The 18,527-nt window shown below is 40.9% G+C and overlaps 1 protein-coding gene across 10 annotated transcripts in view; it reads left to right on the plus strand.

Moving 5' to 3' along the window:
* Window positions 1–18,527, plus strand: part of ZBTB46 (zinc finger and BTB domain containing 46) — a 61,220-nt gene that overhangs the window by 11,351 nt on the left and 31,342 nt on the right. For 9 of the 10 annotated variants that reach the window (XM_064521651.1, XM_064521653.1, XM_064521645.1 and 6 more), the window contains one exon: window positions 5,488–6,457. In XM_064521651.1, coding sequence (XP_064377721.1) covers window positions 5,521–6,457 — 937 coding nt within the window. In that variant the 5' untranslated portion in view covers window positions 5,488–5,520. Of the gene's footprint in view, window positions 1–314; window positions 353–5,487; window positions 6,458–18,527 lie in introns of all 10 variants that reach the window. The other variant, XM_064521652.1, reaches the window with a different exon arrangement.

Raw genomic sequence — 18,527 nt, forward strand, 5'->3', positions numbered from 1 at the left:
TTTCGTTGGATAAAAGTGAAACTAGTAGATACGCTGTGTCTTGTTATGCGAGGAGGAGTTTCAAGTCTGATCTCACCTTGCAGGGCTCCTCTGCAGAGGAATTTAAAAAATGTTGGAATGCTGGTGGGAGTGGAGACCTGGGAAGGACATGGGGGAAGCAGGGAAATGGGTTGCATTTGTTGGATTTCTTGCATGATAAACTATTGGAGTCAATTTCAGTTCTTCATTAATTTATTTTCCCTTCCCTTTGAAGGGAGAGGGGGGAGGAAACAACACACATTTTCGGCTAAATTCTGGTGGCCCTTTTTCCCTAGGGAGCAGAGTGGCTGGTGGAGGAGTGCTTGACAGACTAGTGAGTATTTTGGTACACTGTAACTTGTGTGTCCTTAGTATTAAGTGTAGAAACTTATATTTAAAAATTGCAACAGATTAAATGTTGTGTAGTTTAAAGTTTTGGTTAGCTTTTATCCTGTAAGAGAGTTGAAAGCAAAACAAAACAAAAACTTGTACCAGGCTTTCAATTGATCAGAATAACTATAATCTGTTTTTTGTTGCTGTTTTTCTTCTGAGTGGAGGGAATGAAGTACCTCAGAAATTACTTTTGTCCCAGAGATTTCCCAGGGCATAATACTGTAGACTTTCATCTGTGTTACCGCTTTTCTTTTTATCTGTGGCTTTTTTCATAATTTAAATAATTCACTGAGTTTTATGTGCAACAAATTTGTACCCCTTAATTTTAATGGTGTTAAGATTACTGCAGGGGGCTTATATGTATTATATGCTGAGAGGTTCGACTCTGTAAGTGTTACTGCTTCCTCTTCTGAGAACCCTTCCAGCATTAAGTGAAGACTGTGTTTATTTAGACTGTTATTATGTCCTCAGGTGTTATTTTTATGTTCAAACAGCTTGTGCTGATGATGCAGAATAAACACTTTTCATAAATGCTGGATTTGTAGAACTAGGTTCCTTCTAGCTGGGGTTAAAGTTTATATAAATTATTAATGGTTAGTTTAAGACCAGGTTTGTGACAGCATGAAAAATACAAAGCTGTCCTATATCTTGACAGAACTTTGCATGCAGGTGGTTATTAAATCTGCTCATGCTCAAGACCTTGTCTGTTTTTTTATGGTTACATGCAAGTGCTGTTTGTTCAGGAGCAATTTTTTTAGTTACTTTTTTGAAAAAGGAGCAGAATTGAATTACTGTACTATCCATACATTGACTTGTGCAGAAAGCCTGGTCTCCCTACAATTTATTTTGTGGAAAACCTGTCAGAGTCTACAGACGAGCTTTCATGGTTCACTGCTTTCTTGGAGAGCCGTGCTGTGGCCGTGTGCTGCCGTCAGAAGCGCAGGCTCACGCTCTCCCACGGAGCACCCATGCTAGCGAGGAAGGCTGCTGCTGAGCGGTGCTAGACTTCTCATTTCGGAGCGGAAAACTCTGCTCTGCTCCGTACTGTTCTCTGGAAGGTAGTGTTATTCAAATCTGGTCATGGGACGTAGCAGAGTAGACCTCTGTTTTTATGAGCTGGGGGTGCTGTCGTTAAAATGTATTGCTAGGAATCTTCTTGCAGTTTGATTCCTGCTTTGCTTTTTTCTGGAAGTTAAGAAATTGTATTGAACAGGTAGTGGAATTGGGGGGTTGTGAAGCAAAATCCCACAAGTTAATTAGAAATAAAGAACATGGATATAGAAAGTTACAGGAGTAATATTCACTGCAAGTAGTGTTCTCCACTTATAAAACACCAAGGATAGAAAGTGGCTGCCTGAACACATTCATCGTGAGGCATTACGGCTTTTATTTTCTTTTCTTTAACCATTGTTGAAGGGCAAAGTGTAGTAAGTTTACTTCTAAGATTGCAGTACATCCATGTGTAGGATGGGACCATTATTAATCTTTTTGACAATAACTCTGGTGAAATGAGAGAAATGCATTGATGTGTCTGAGGGTTTGTCTAGCAAGCATTCCCAGTTTGGGAACAAGTTACTCCCAATTTTCCCAGTCAGAACTTTCTTGAAGACTTGGTTGGGTGTATCAGATGGAACCGGGCCTAAAACATTTTAGTAAGCTAAAAATCTCCACAGTTTATTCTGTCTTTCACATGCTTTTGCTAGCGGTTTGAAGGGGATTGCTTTTATAAAGAAATCTTTACATTGTATTTTCTAAGTGGAGATACACGTTGTTACAAGGAGAGGAGGAAAAAAAAGCCACAAAACAGCATTTAAAATTGGAACACAAGAGCAGAGGGTTTTGAAGCTTGCTGAATTTTTAACTACTAGAAAATTGCCTTAAATTTAACTTGGATTAGTTCCCTGGTGATCCTTGACATTAAATGGATGTGCTGGTTTGACATGGGTAGACAGAAAACTAATTAATTCCTCTGAATTTGAGGCATATTTAATTTTCTCCCCCAAAGACCTCTCATTTAAAAGGTACAATGATGTGACAAACATTCAATATGGAACAATGTGTGTAAGGTAGCAGACCTTTAGACAGAGAAAGATCAAGACATCTACAGCAATAGTTGTTTTGGAAGATGTTAAATTTTATCAATTAAATTGAGCGTAAGAGTATCTGTAGCATTGCTGGCGTACTTGGAAGTGGTATAACGTGGCCACCAGTCAGTGGAATGGCTGCTATTCTTTGTGATGGGCGTCTTCCCCATTCATCTCTCTATCTCTTTATACTTAAATTTTGAGTCCTCTGGAACATGGGCAGTTGTCTTCCCTTTGCATAGAGGAATGTATATTCTCATTATTTTTACTTGCTTTATTATACTCGCTACTTATTATATTTTAGAATATGAGGTGTTTTTGCTTTCTCGTCCTAGAGGTATCCACCCATCCTCTGCTCTTGTCCCCAGTGTCCTTGGAAATGTGGACAAGTAAAGTAAGATCATGTAGTCCTTGTGTGCTAATGACATGCTTTTGTTCATTCATAGCTGGCCCGGAGGGTATCTTCTGTCAAGAGCTTGGTGGGTGGGAGGGAAATCAGGAAGGAATCTTGCATAGACTTTAGTATTTAATAAGAATATCATGAACAGGAAATAACAAAACTCAAAGAGAAGGTATTTTGTAAACAAGCTAGCAAATGCTTCATCCATAAAAAGCACCAGCTTAGTCAATATCTGAATCTCAAACTGGTACAGTCAAAAACAAAAGTAGCAAGAGACAAATATTTTAATTTGGGTTTTGGCACAGACAGTATACATGAAGGACAAGATGCATGTAAAGTATCAAGCAGAGATATCAACAGTGAGGGGCAATCCAAACATACTAAAATAAGCCAAATAAACATATGAAATGGCAGAGAAATAAAATCCCAAGGGGATGGTGTAATTTCAAGGTGGAAAACATTCAAGAAGAAATCCAAGAAAAGATGTTGTTGTGTAAACTCATACAAGCTGATGAAAATATTGACAAATACTCTTGATGCTAATCTGTACCAAAATGAGGAACGGAAAATTACCCTTGCAGGGGACTATATTTTTTATTCCAAACAATTCCAGGGAGATCTGCCTTGGAATATGGATTGTAAGACCTGTAAAGGAACAGCAAAGGGAAGTGCCAGTTCTGAAACCTTCCGATCACTCCATAATTGTATGCTCTGAGGTTCTTGCATCTTCCTCTGAAGCATGTGGATATGGCAGCAGCTGAAGACAGGATGGATGATGGACAATTCATTTGATCCTATGTGGCAATTCATATTCCCTGAGGGGACTAGGCTGACTCTTCAGCTCCTAAAAGTAGATGCAGTAGTGGTTTCTGGAATAAAGACAAAACTGAACTGTCATTCTCCCTTAATAGGTGGTTCTCAAACATAAAGACGTTACGAAGCTGTGGCAGCCACCTTCATGGAAGTTGTGGACCCACATATCATTTTTAGAGGTGGAGCTTACTATATCAGAACAAATTTAAGCTTTTGAAAGAAACGGGGAAATATTCTTTACATGGTGTGGCAAGTTAATACTCTTAATTGGACCTTAAACTACTGCTACATGGTATATAAATCTTGATACTAAGTTTCAAATAAGTGGTGTATGCTAAGTAAAATGGCAAAAATTATGCCAAGGAAGTTATAAAACTGGAAAAAAAGGCGAGTAGGGAATTACAAAGCTATTAACCACTGAGGTACGATGTGGTGAAAATTACTTCCAGAGTCTGTTCTGGCACTGCCAGCCTCCTTTATTAGCAAATGCTTTGTGTGTTTTGAACTTGAAGGTGTTTCACTTGGGAGACAGAGTGCACTGATGTGCATGATGTCAATGAAGGATTATCCTGGAGACCGGAAGGACAGTAGGTTTTTGACAGAGGCTGAATGGACAGCAAATTAAACCGCATGAGAGGAGTGACTTACTGAATACCGTATGGAATGAGAGAGAGATGTTCAGTCCATAGTGATACATTGCTTCTCTCATTTGTACTTTGCAGGCAAGATGAAGTTCATTCTGAAAATTTTTATGCTATTGGTCACAGTTAGCAGTTAACTTCTTGTTTTGAAGCATCCAGTGAGGTCGATTTTTAGAAATAACTTACAAGATAGGAGTCTGTACCATACTACTAGCACTAACTAGCCTTCATTGGAGCATACTGTGAAGTTTGATCATCTTCCAGAAAAAGTCCTGTGAATTCTTATCAGCCTGATTGGACGCGCTGTTTGCTTGCGCATAGAAGCATCCTTCCTAACGTGAATGTTTAGCTGACTATTAGAATTTCCCTACCCATCATCTTTGGGTGGTGGAGGGGTAAACTTGGATGTGTAAAGGCATGGAAATAATATGTTTTATTGTGAAGTTAAAAATATTGTGCTAATAAGTAGTTAAGCTTCAAATAACATTAATTTCATAGTTCTGATCCATTGCCAATTTAGCTTGGGCGGGGACTTAAAATTTTGTGATCTCTGGTCTTGGATTTGCCTGTTGTTCTTCTGACTTAAAACTGGTATTTTTAGCCCCTCAATCGCAATATAGCAAAGGAAATAGCTGGTTTCAATTGGCTTTTGCTGTCTGAGAATTTTAGCTCTTCAGTGTGCTGTGTGTCCTGCTTTTTCCCCCTTGAGGAAATTGTGCTACAGAATGTTCTTCAGTAGTTTGATCCATCAGCATGGTCTCAAGTCTAGTACTTCTTTTTAAATCAAACTTTACTGAACCCAAGCAGTAAAAACTGACAGCCATTTTACCCAAGTAACTTAAGACAGGTTTTCTTATGAGTCTGTAGTAGTTTAAAGAAACATTATTCTGGAGTGTTATGAGGCACTGGAGGATTGAGCTTCAAATCTAGTCCCTTTTAATGTAAATTATTTAAGTCTCGTATAAATGAGCTGCATCTTGTAATGAATGTGCAGTCTTTCTAGGCAGTACTTGTATTTTGTGGTGCTCTTTCAAGATGGACTTGTTACCTAATTTGTTACAGTTTGGTTTATCTTGTTTAGTCCTCGAGAAAGGTCTATGAACTCTGATGTAATACTGCCAATTTCTTCCCCATGCAGGACTTGTGGAAGAGGAAACACAAAGATTTCCAAATGAATAACCGAAAGGAAGATATGGAGATTGCTTCCCACTACCGTCACCTGCTTCGTGAGCTTAATGAGCAGAGACAACATGGCATCCTCTGTGATGTTTGCATTATAGTGGAGGGGAAGATATTTAAGGCTCACAAAAATGTTCTGCTCGGGAGTAGTCGCTACTTCAAAACGCTGTACTGCCAGGTACAGAAAACGTCTGACCAGGCCACGGTCACTCATTTAGACATCGTAACTGCACAAGGCTTTAAAGCAATCATTGACTTCATGTATTCTGCACACCTAGCGCTGACCAGCAGAAACGTCATTGAGGTGATGTCAGCTGCTAGCTATCTGCAAATGACAGATATTGTACAAGCCTGTCACAATTTCATAAAAGCAGCTCTTGACATAAGTATAAAGTCTGATGCCTCAGATGACCTTGTCGATTATGAACTTGGAGCTCCTTCTAGCAGTAGCACGGATGCTTTGATTTCAGCGGTTGTGGCCGGGAGGAGTATATCTCCCTGGTTAGCTCGGCGTACAAGTCCAGCAAACTCTTCTGGAGATTCAGCCATTGCCAGCTGCCATGAAGGAGGGAGCAGTTATGGAAAAGAGGATCAAGAACCAAAAACAGACAGCCACGAAGACGTTTCATCCCAGTCTCTTTGGTCTAGTGACATGGGCTATGGGTCTTTACGTATCAAAGAGGAACAGGTTTCGCCATCACATTATGGAGGGAATGAATTACATTCTGCCAAGGATAGTGCAATACAGAATGCTTTCTCGGAACAAGGTGTGGGGGATGGCTGGCAACCCACTGGACGCAGAAAGAACAGAAAAAATAAAGAAACTGTGCGTCATATTACGCAGCAAGTAGAGGATGACAGCAGGGCGAGTTCTCCAATGCCGTCTTTTTTACCTGCCTCAGGATGGCCATATAGCAGTCGAGACCCAAGTAAGTCGTTCTTTTGCTTTTCATTCCTGGCACTAACAACACAGAGTTAACGATATCTGTTTATGGTACAATCTTATCAGTCTCTGAAATATATTAGCCTATCAGAAACTGAAAAACGTAGAAATCTATGTTGTCAGCTATTCGATGGAAGCACTGTGCAGCTCAGTTAGGAACGTCAGTGTCACAGCAATGCAGGCTAGTTCTTCTGTGAAAGAAGCTGTTGGTTTTGCTCTGGCCCTGAATATAGAATGGCCTAAATCACCCCCAAAACACCATTATTATTATCAGAATTAATGAGGTAGAAGGTGGGAACTTATTTCAGCAGGTGTGCAAACTCATCATACAGGTTGAAGTATTTTCCTTGCATAGTATATTGATGCAGTAATTACACCACATATAGGTGTAATTTAGTGAGTCTTAATGATACTATCTTCAGTACTGCCTGATATTCAGGTGTCACTTTCTTGAGAATAAGAAAGCTACCATAGCTTGTTACTAGTAATAGTGAGAAAAGTGTTTGGTAGCTCTAAGAATAATGTTTTTGTGAGGCTCTAAGGCTTAAAATGTATTTTGACGTTTGACTACTTGTAGTCTGGGATAAATGACTTTTTTTCAAAAGTGTAACCAGGGAGAAAAATGTTCTCTGGACTCCTTTTGTATCTTCAGTAGTTAGTTTTGAGACAGAAAAATAAGAGAACTGTCCTATTTGATTCACTAATCACTGCCTATTTTTAGATCCAAGAATGCTATTGATACAGTGTTTTGTTTTTTTAAGGACTCTAGGGGAAGTGTGGTATTAAACTCCCTTAAGCTGACTTGAAGATCTTAGTCTGTGCTATGAGTTAACCTGTGTTTCATTGCATACCAGAATGTAAGCCAGCAAGGGGAAGGGTGTGTGAGATTATATACCCTTATGTTGTCAAATTTAGCTTGAAAAAAGCAATATAACTAGTACTGAAAGCCTGAACAGTCTTTGTGTGCTGAAAAAAGATTTTAAAGCTGCTTACATACTGAAACATGAATGTTAAATTTAGCTTTCATTGATATTTAATTGAATGGGTAACTGTCTACAAATATCTTTAATTATGTTACTTTTACAGTTATCTGCTGCAGCAAGCTTGCCTGTAATTATTCTAATTGGCTGGTGATAAAATCTAAACAACTTTGGTTAGAAGGAAGATGCCAGATAAGATAAGAATGATTTATGATGAGTCCTGTTTTTATAATGCATGTATTTCAGGACTGTGTTGAGCAAAGACTCAGTATTGACTGCCTGAAATGCTATTCACACACAAATACTTCTCACTTTCACAACATCCCATAAAAACAGCTCCAACAGTGGCTCTGAGGTGTGTTTTTGACAGGTATATGAAGCAAGCCACGCATGTCAGAGTTACTACAGAAGCAGACTGCAACACTAATCTTAGCTCAATCTATGACCAGTTTTCTTCTTTAAATTGCGCTTTTGAAAACAGTGCAAATATAAGAGATGATGTTGCTGGAAGATGAATGATGCCTATATCATTTCACTCCTAGTTGTTAAGGAATTAAACAGAAATAGCTCTTGTTCTTTGCAACTGTTTGTGGCTGGGAGGAAGATGGCTTCTGGGGTTAACTCAGTGCAGTGCTGAGACAGCTGCCTCAGCAGATACAATCAAATTATTTGTTCTGAATCTCGTCTTAAATAGTTTCCAATTAAAGAGGTGTTTCATATGACAGGAAAGAGGAAACTGAGTGGTGGTGACTGGGGGAATAATTTTGATGTTTCGCTGATGCTAATAAAGCAGAAAGAAAAACTGAATAGCCGCTAACTTCTCCCTGTCCAAAGCAAGGGAAATGCCAGAAATGACAAGGGTAGGGGCAATCTGCTGGCAGTGGCCTGCCCGTATCTGGCTGCTGCTCTGAGAGCAGTGGGGTTCTACATAAAAGTAACTGTGCTGAAGAAAGGGGGTATTTGGAGACTGAGCTACCCATAGTTTCCCCGTATTGGCCTGCTGGAGGGGTGAGCAGAGATGGAATTCTCCTTTCTGCCCTGCTGAAGGATGAAGAGCCGCGTGCTTCCCTGTGCTGCAGGGCCGGAGCCCGCAGAACGGGGGGTGTGGACTTAGCGTCGGGGAGCCCCTTTCTGCGTGCGCGGGGGGGCTCCAGCATCCCTCCGGTTACAGGAACCCTCCTTTTCCTCAGGCTGATTTCTCTTGTCTGTGGGGGGGTGGAAGGGAGAATGGTTTTGGAGGATTTGAGATCTGTGCACGTTAAGCTTTGGTTTACGTTTGGACATTTTGTAAGTGGAAGCCTCTCGTGTGCCTGTGTCCGTGGATGTGTGGCTTGGGTGAAATCTAGCGGAGTTGGTCACTCAGGTGAGGCTGCTTCTCTTTCAGCTTGCAGGCAACAAGAGAAATCAGAGCATCCCTGCTGTCCCTCACCAGCGCTCCCCTGCCCTCTGCGAGCAGGAGGGTCTCTCCGTCTCACATTAATATTTCCCATCTCCAGCAGGTGGAAGCAACCGTCTTGCAAACTGCTCCATCGCCTTCGTTGCTAGGCTACCGGCTTTGCTCCGGCCAGGCAGTGGTACCCCAGCTTCCCGCTGTCCTGCAGCTCAGAAATAGGCGAGGGATGGTGCAAACTTAGCTCCTGTCCGTGAACGAAAGTTGATTTTCTTATGTACAAATGGGTAATGGCAAGTGTACGTAGTGTGCAATGAGTATTTGGGATGTGGTTGGGTGCTTCAGGTTTTAAATAGCTTTGATTTTAATAGTGTCAGGCTTCATTCCTTAAGACAGACAGACATAGTCTAAGACTCTGTTCCCTCACCTATTTGAAAGGGTCCCTATCCATGTTGTTCGTAGCGGAGATAAGGTACTCCTTTGCGAGGAAATGGATATTGACTATTGTTTGGTAAATAAGCTAAGAGGAAAAGAGTTACCTAGAACTTTTTTTATTCTTGGAGACTTTCCCTTTTCTGGTCTATTCAGTGGTCTTGTCACGCTGCTTGTTAGGTCTAAAAGCCCTGATTATGGGATAATTTGGGTACCCTTTGCAAGCGTGTGCTGGAGGGCTAACATGGGCCTTCCGGCAGTGTGAAAGCTGGTTTAGCAGAGTCCATCTGAACTTTGGCACTAATGTCTTTCTCCTGAAACTGTGCAAGATAATCATTTGGTCTTTTGGCAAATGCACCTTCAGCAAGATGTAAGCAATGTTTTTGGAAAGTGAGTGCTACAAGTAACCATAGATTGAAAATCTGTTTTGCTTTTGAAACATCTAACAGCTTGTTTACACTTAGTAGTGTTGCTTATTTCAGTGGAAAACAGATGTTCTTATCAATACAGGCAGGATGTAGTAAAGTGTCCCATATACTTAAGTAGACTGTACTTAAACTTGATGAAATGGGGCCTAAAACAGATGCAGATTTTTATCTTGAAAGGAAAATTCTGGTTTGGTTGATTCTATTCCAGATGCTGGTGGGGTGCTGCTGAGAGTCTTTGAATTTGATCACGCTGCAGATTACCCCAGACACTTTTCATTTTAATCTTGTTAATGGTAATCTAGTATCTTGGAAATAGCCACAGAAACAAGAGGTTCTTAGTGTCTTCATGAAGTATATCTGCTTCCTCCAAGAAAGAATGATCAAATAAGGTTTGCAAAAGAGTCTGAACTAAGTCGAGATGCTACGCTGAGAGTGTGATTAAGCTCTGAGTTTCTACAGGATGATGTCAGTCAAGCCCGAAGGTGGTGCAAGGCTGCTCATTAAACCTATAGAGGCATCTCGGGCTTAAACGAGTTCCCACTTTGTTGGCATGTTGCCATGCTATCTAACCTGAGAGCTTCCTGGCTGCAGAGTGAGCGCTGTCTGATGGGGACCATCTTTTCCTGCTATTGCCAATTTACTAACTTGCAGTCTCTATTTAGCATAAAGCATGTTTTTTTTGTGCCCCCCCCCCCCCCCCATGATGTTTGGGTTGTTCAGGATGTCACTGTTGTTCTGTGTATGAAACATTGGTCTATATGTTTTTCTTACCTAGTAACGTTTACTTAGAGTAGCAATTGTTCAAGGTAAGCTTAAGAACGGGCTTTTATTAATTGTAACTTTCCTCATGACTGAGTAAAGAGGAATTTTCTCCACAGACTTGCTGAAATAACAAGTCTACCTTTCATTTTAATCTTTCTCTTTGAACTTTGTAGTTTTTCTAAAGAAACAAGTTACTCATCGTTTATTGGTTTTAATATCAAAGATGATTATGAAATTCTAGTATAGCCTTTAGTTTTGAGCATCTTGGTTTTTTTTCTTGGGTTGCTATTCCAATAACATTAGATAAACTTTTTACTGGCTTACAAGTTTTGAGTATCTGGACTATGGAATTTGGTATTTAAAAGGTTCTCACTGAAAAGAACAGTTATCTTCACTAGAAGAGCTGTTAAGCTACCAAAATGTTGCGCTTTTTTGCCTCTTCATATCATGGGAAGTTCTGTTGGTTGTGGTGTGTGTGTTGGGGGGGTCTTTTGAAGAATTTATTGGTGGTTTTATTAATGTTTTATTTCAAGCATAGTTATGATTCAGGAATTTATTTCTGAGGAAATAACTCCCACACATCTGCTGAATGTTTGCACCCTAAAGCTGCAAGTAATTTTTGTGCCAGTTGGCTATGTAATGAAGCTGACTACTCTCAAAACAAATCAGAACGGTCACTTTAGAAGATGCTGCAATCTGGGAACTTTTTGCTTTCCTTTGGTTATGTGTAGTGAATTTAGCGGGATATGATTTGAAACCCTTCTGTAACAGTAGTGCTCTGTAAGAACTTCAGGATTTAGGTAAAGCCAGAGTTAAAAAGTTTCCAGGAGTGGGTGAGCACAGGTGGCTTTATCACACGTGAGCCTGCAGTGGTTTCAGAAGCTTTTAGAGAGGCAAGGAGGAGCTCTGTCCAGATGAACTCTCAGCTGATTTTGTGCCTGGGACCTATCTGAATTCAGGTAGGTGAATGTGTGCCTTCTCTTATTACAAGATGATTTTATGCTTGTAAGAAGGTCTTTTTCTGAGCAAGCTATCAGGCTTCCTGTAACCCTTTAATCTTTTCTGTGCAAATCTTCAAATCCTGACTTTGTCCCACTGCCTTTAGAGAGAAAATTAGAGCACAGATTTTGGTCAACTTCCATGCAAGATCTGGTATTGCAAGGGACAGGGATTTCTGTCATCCCCGTTGGAAGTTGGGGGTTACTCATACAAAACATGACATTCCTTGATAGCCCACCAGAAATACGTAACTGCTAACGTGGTAGTGATGTAGCCTGGCTAGTTGGTAGAATGAGGGAATTGTCTTTACTTTTGTTATAGTTAGATGGCGTTATACTTCCTGGGTGCTGTTTACGTGCTGCGGGTGCATTGTAAACATTTGTGTTTCTATCGCTGCCTTTGCACAAACCAAACATTTTCACCAAACCGCTTTCTTCAGCTAGTGTGTTGGCTGGAAGCTGCTGCGTGAGTCTTTGTGCCGCTTCCTTTGCGGAGAAGGGCAGGCCCATTTAGAAGAGGACCCTTTGCGTAACTCATGTTTACAGAATGTTTTGCAGCGACTATCAAATGTGGCAGTGAGTCGCTCTGTGTCCCTAGGTGTATGGTAAGCAGATTTAGCCAATTCATTATTTGGTGAATCATCTGCTGTTTGGTGGTTTCTGTAATTCAAGCTACTGTGCAGTAAAATCTGTTTTCAATAGATATTGTTGAGGAAATTAAGTTACTGCAAAACCATTTCTTAACCCCGTTTTCCCAGTCATCCTGCTTGTTTTCTTTTTAACACGGAAAATTGTGATATATTTGTCAAATATATTAGTCCATATAGTCGAATAAATGCCTTGAATAATTAGAAGAGGAAAAAATTGAGCATGCTGTTTGTGTTCAGGAACCGGTTATTTAAGGAACTCTTTGAGGTTTTGTTTTGCAAAACCTGTATAATCTTTTGGTTTTACATGATGATATACCCTTTTATAGCCTTCTAAAGTTCTTAAAACCTAAATAATACAAAAGACACTTGTATCAGCAGCTTACTACTATTGATTTCTCTCGCATGCCTCTGTAAATAAATAATGAAAACTTGCTTTTGGGCATCGTTTTCTGTTTCCAGTTGCTATATGTCTCAAATTCTCAAGAGAAAGCCATGTACTACGCATGTGACGGAGGCGTTTACTTTTTGTACTATGATTAGTAGTCCTCGGATACCTAATAAAGTATATTTGTTGACAAAAAACTACTTTTTTCCAATTCATATTCTCTATAAATGGAAGACCATTTCTTTTATTGACATGATGTTCAAGAGGAATTTGTGCCTGAGACAACAGCATGTAAGAGTAAAAGACTGAAACCTTTGTAGAAGTTCTCTCTGAGGAAGGAAAAATGTGTTGTTTCTGAACCTGAAAAGACCACAAATTAAACCTGTCCACTCAGATATGGAACAGCCATCTCCAGAAAATGGTGTCCCTCTTCAATGCATATTTTTATTATGTCTTAAGGCATAACTCTCCAGTTTAGTTTCCTTAGATAGGGACTTTTGTCTCTGTTAGCTGGAGAAGAAAGGGAGTTGAACTGTCTTCTGACTCCCCAAATTGTGCTGTGTATGTGGCAGTTGGAGAATGTCTTTTGCCATTTGGCTCATCAGTCCCTTCCTATGCAAAGAACCTATAGGAGAATGTGGAGTATGTGTGTTTATACAGAGGCACCAAATTATTCCAAAGTGTTTGAAGGTGCTCTTTTAGCAAATGTCTGCTTTTTGCAGTAAATATAAAAAGCTACCAAAAATGTTCAGCTTCTTGGAAAGGTATTGGATTTTTTTTTTTTTTTGAGGATAAATATTAGTAAACTTCAAATAGCCTGGCACCTTGAAAAATAATTACTACATTTTTTCCCCCTGTTTTTTGTGGAGTCATAGTTTTGGTGCAAGGTATTATGATTTACTTCACTATTGCTGAGTGGCTCTTAATGATGTTCTGAAGCTGTGAAATGCTTGCCCACTGTCGACAGCAGTAGCGGGAGGCGGCAGGCTCCCGTTCGAGGCCAGGCCCGGAGGGGTTACAGCCTCGCGCGCTCGTGCCACCCCCAGAATTCCTTCTTAGCGCCGAAATCAGCTTAGCCCGGGTGCTGCATTCCGCTGGCTCCCGAGGCTGCCCAGATTGCTGGGCTGCCTTTGCTGCTCTTTTCATGTGCGTAACGCGTTCAGCTTACTGTATGTAAGTCGCTGCTAGTTGTGGCAAAAAGACCTCTGTGTCCGTATGCTGAATTTTGCTGAAGCGTTTGGCCTGGAGTGCTCAGTGAAGATTTCACCTTCTCCACCGAACTGCAGTTACAGGCCAGTGACATTATTAAGGTGTAATCTTCGCAGGAATAACTATTTTAAGTTTCCGTTATTAAAGGGTTAGGTCAGGTTATTTTCAAGTCTGGAAAGTAAAATCATTACTTTAAACCCAGACGCTTATTCCCTGGCTACACCCTGGCTTTAAAATGGTTCCACCCTAAACCAGCTTTAGCTCAAAGCTCTGGGCCTGTTTCCTTTCCCCACCCTGCATTCCATTTTCCCCAGGCTCCAAAACTGTCGTCGTCCTCCTCCTCCTCCTCTTCCTCCTCCCTCTGGTAACAGCCCTGATTCTGTTAATCTGTTTTAACTCCAGAGATCAGAGGCACTTCCCCTCTCGAGTGCCTTTCTCACCGTTTTATTTGCTCCTCATGCAAAGGTTATATTAGCCTTATCTTGACAGATATTTCACTTTAAAAAAACAAAAAACAACTTCATAGTTTCTTTACTGAATTTAGAAGTTATGAGAAATCAGGAAGGTTTTAGAATTTTAACATAAATAAGTCTCTGATCCTACTGTGTGATATCACCCCTGCTTGGGAGTTTCACTTTCCTGTTTGAAGTGCTGCATGTTCAAATGTTGTAAGTAGGAATTCATTCCTTAGATGCAGGGTCTCAGAATCAAAAAAGAGAGCTAATTTTGCTATAGTGGTCTCGGATTTGATTTTTGAGATTTCTTACTGAAATCTCTTGTTCTAGAGGATTTCAAAAGGTTATAACAGCTTGGCATCCTGTCATGTACAGAGCATTAGTGTTTCTATCATTTAATGCTATTACTTATGTCTGTTCCTGCTTGTGCGTCTCATTCACGTACAGATGTACGGAGAGAGAATGTCTCTGTACGGAAAAGCAGCATCAAGTAGTATCAGTCCTTTTGCTATGCAATTTATGAGACTTGAAAAAAAGAGCTTAAGGTTACAGTGAGCTTCAGGGTTTTTTGTTTGTTTGTTTTTAAGTGATAGTATATTTGAAGTTAGAGTACAATTCTCTGCCTATTTTGGGGAAATAAAAGAGCTGGCTCAAGATGGCCACTACCCTGGCCATTCATCCCTGCTCCTACAATGACCCCTTAATTCTTGTTGAGACTATTGTAAATCAGAATAATAAACTCATGTAATTTAACCATTTTCCCCTTCTTTAAAGCTAGGTGTTCTGTTATGCTGGCTTTTGTTGGCTATTCTTTTGTTGGGAAGATGGGTTCACCAAGAAGGCTTACCTTGTGGCCCTACATCAAGTTGAGCTGGGATCGCAAACAAGCAGAAGTATTAGTATTAAAGTAGGCTGTGTTTGTGTTGAACTAACCTACTTCATTTTAGAAATTCTACTCTAGAAATAGAAGAAAATGTTTCTGTTGTTATTGGTAATGCATACATTGTTAATACTGCATAATTGTAGGCTTGTAGATTATATTCAAGCCTATATTATGAATGCTACCTTTCAATTGACATGGACTTTAAACTCTGTTTTAAGGATTCAGCTCGGCATGTGCTCATAAAGATTGTGCAAAAGAACATCGGAGCCTCCTGGAGTTACAAGCAAGATAGACTAAATGGGGGGTTGGTCTGTCACGCCCAACAGTTTCCCCTTGAACCTTCCAGAAACAGTTAACAGCATTTGAAATTTGCAGCCTTAGTCTTAGGCAAGGTGCTATTTCCCAGTGACTTACTCAGATGCAGACAGTGCGGGTCACACTGGGTTGAACCACCGTGGAGAAGCTGCAGTAGAAGTACTCAGACCTGGAGAGGGTGGAAGGAAGGGGGTGTAGGCCTAAGGAAACAACATTTTGGGTCCCCTGTGGATCTACTTAAGACATCTTTCTGTCACAGAGTTTTAAATGAGAATAAATGTTGCGATTAAGCATGTATATTTGCCTGATAAGCTTTCCGAGTAACCAAATTGGAGCTTATTCTCAATGTATTGCACACGTTATATCCATGTGTATATTACTAAGTTAGTGAGAAGAGTTCTGATCAAAACCAGTGTAATTAAGGGCATCAATTCTCTATATAAATATGTGGTATGTGAGAATGCTAGTTTTTGCTTAACAAATAGTAAGATGTGACACACTTTCTTGTCATTCGTGAAGAAATTTCGTTAGAAAGAAGGGGGGTATCTGAAATTCCAACTTAGGGGAGATTTTTAGCAGCTGGCAAAAGTGTCATTTTTGTACCACTTTAGTGCTTCTTTTTTTTCTTATACCAAGAACCAAAACACTTGGAGAGGAAAGCTTTTCTTTCCTGTGAGTTTACAAATGATTGCAATCTTATTCACACAAGGATATCAAGCTGAACTTCCCTAAGCTTGTATAAGAAACATCATCCCTGAAGTTTTAAGTGAAGTCCCCCATCGGACAGATCTGTTGAGATGCTCCATACAAATAAGCAGAAGAACCTCAGAAATCTAGAAGTCTTTGATTCCCCGAAGTTTTTTCCCAAAGCATTCAGCTCAGGCCATAATTTAGCAGTGTCTTTGAAAGAAATGCCCAGTTTAAGTGGCTCCCACTTTCCTGTAGTGCTTATTTCCACCCCCACGCTCCCCTCCAGTTGTTCCGGTGCAAATGTTTGTACAACCATGTAGTGAACCGGATTGGGGAACTGATCTGGGTTTAAAAATAACTTTTTTTTTTTTTAATAAACTAGTTTATTTTTAACGTGTATCAGTTCCGGTCTCCAGTTCACCTCACAACTATACATATGGTCTTGGTACAACTGAGGGAGTAGCAGGGGAAGGCATAGGAGCATTTGGGGTGGGGGAAGAAGTTGCTAATGTCGGCACCTAGTCCCTGTAAACAAAATGTTGTTTGCCAACATGCTAAAAGTTATCCAACATTAGTGTGAAGCAGACCCTAAACAACCACCCCAGATGCCTGCGTTCATCACAAGGAGATACCGAGGCAATGTCATTTGCTGCGTTCATTAGCAGCCTGGACGATGGGCTGGAGCGTACCCTCGGTAAGCTCTGGGACGACACCAAACTGCGAGGAGCGATCTGCCCGAGGGCACTGTTGCCAGGAGCAGCATGAGTTCAACGAAGACAAAAGTAAAGGCGTGCGGGTGGGACAGGATAACCCCGTGCACCAGTGTAGGTTGGCAGCCAACTAGCACGAAAGCAGCTTTGCAGAGAATGCGTTCTGGGGGATAGCAAGCCGAACGTGAGTCTCGCGGCAGCAAAGGCCAACCGCATCCTGGGCTGCATTATTAGGAGCACAGCTGAATGTCAGGGGAACCAAGATCACCTTTGGAGTACTAGGTCCAGTTTTGAGATCCCCAGTACAAGCTCGAACAAGCCCAGCAGAGAGCATCAAGATGGGCTAGAGGGTGTTGTGTATGAGTTGAGGCTGAGAGAGCTTGCTTTGTTAAGCCTGAAAAAGAGAAGTAGGGGAAGGGGGGGGGGTGTCTTTCTAGGTGTGAGTAGAGTGTAAGATTATCTAGTGTTCCTTTAGTTAGCTCCAGATAGTTGGATCATGCTGTCACCCCTAGCTTTGGTGAGTGTCCACAAAATGCAAGCAGCCGAAGACTTTGGCTGGATTTTGGTGCTGGTGGACATAATCTCAGGTGGAAAGGACATTAGTGAAAACGGCAAGACAACGGCTCCATTCTGCTGAAGCTGCTAAAGGTTTAAGTTGCTGCGGGTACATGTACCGGAGCTGTGCCGTGGGGTAAGCTGTACAGAAAGGATAGAGACACTTTTCAGGGCAGGGAGGTATTAGGAAGTCCAAAGAGCGGCTTGGGATCATCGTTATCTTTGGAGATTGCAGGGAGAGGGACCTGTAAAGATGTGATGAGTTCATTCCAGGTGCTGAGCAGTGATAACCTAGTTCAGAGAGGCATGCCTGGAGAAACAGCTAATGCTTTATGGAAAAGCACTAAATTCAAGGAGAGTTGAGGACAGATTTGGAAGGCTTCCTAAAAGCCTTTCTACATTTCCCAGGGTGATAAAGAGAACTTACAGAAACTGGCCTAAAGCTTTGGCTGTAAACAATAAGCTAAATACTGTTGCAGTCCTTTCAAGGACTACTGTATTTGCTGGCTGACTTCCTCCACCTCTCTGGTGCTGGAGTCGCTTTGATTTGGTAGGCAGTTGTCAGGCGGCCTCGTCCCCCTGCAAGCTCCGAAGGCTGAGGGAGAAACAGTGCCGCTTTGTGCTTCCGCCAAGCGGAAAGGGACTTTGAAATGGAGATGACAGACGACTTAGATTTCCTTTTACCTTGGGACTGTAATGAAAAGAACAATATTTAGGAATAGTGACCTAGCAAAGCATTCCCGTTAGTTCTTGGGGAAGGGTTTGTTTCTGCTTTCAATGTTCCAACATGTGTGACTTCTATTCCCACCCTTCTCCTGGATCAATGGGATTAATCCTCTCTACAGATTTGTAGAAAATACTCAATTTTGAATAGCAGAGAGCAGGAATAAAAATTGAAGTAGAAAAAAACTAGGAAAGAGAAGAATAGCAATGACAAATATCACTGGGGATATGCTCAGAAGACAAAAATACAATACAGACAAGAAATAAGTGGCGTCAGAAGCAGACACTGCGGAGATAGTTTGGTAATGTGTGAGTGTAAGCTGTAGCAAGGCAACATGAATGAAGCGGTGAAAAGAAATTCAACAAAAATTTATTCTGTGCCTTAAAGAAAGGAATTACTTTATGTACTCGAATGAATTCCCCCTTTAAAATGGAGGAGCTATTTCCTTGAGCTAGGTGGTCTTTCTGAGGTGGCACATGTGTTTTTCAGT

Source organism: Dromaius novaehollandiae, chromosome 16 (assembly GCF_036370855.1).
Source record: "Dromaius novaehollandiae isolate bDroNov1 chromosome 16, bDroNov1.hap1, whole genome shotgun sequence".
Lineage (NCBI taxonomy): Eukaryota > Metazoa > Chordata > Aves > Casuariiformes > Dromaiidae > Dromaius > Dromaius novaehollandiae.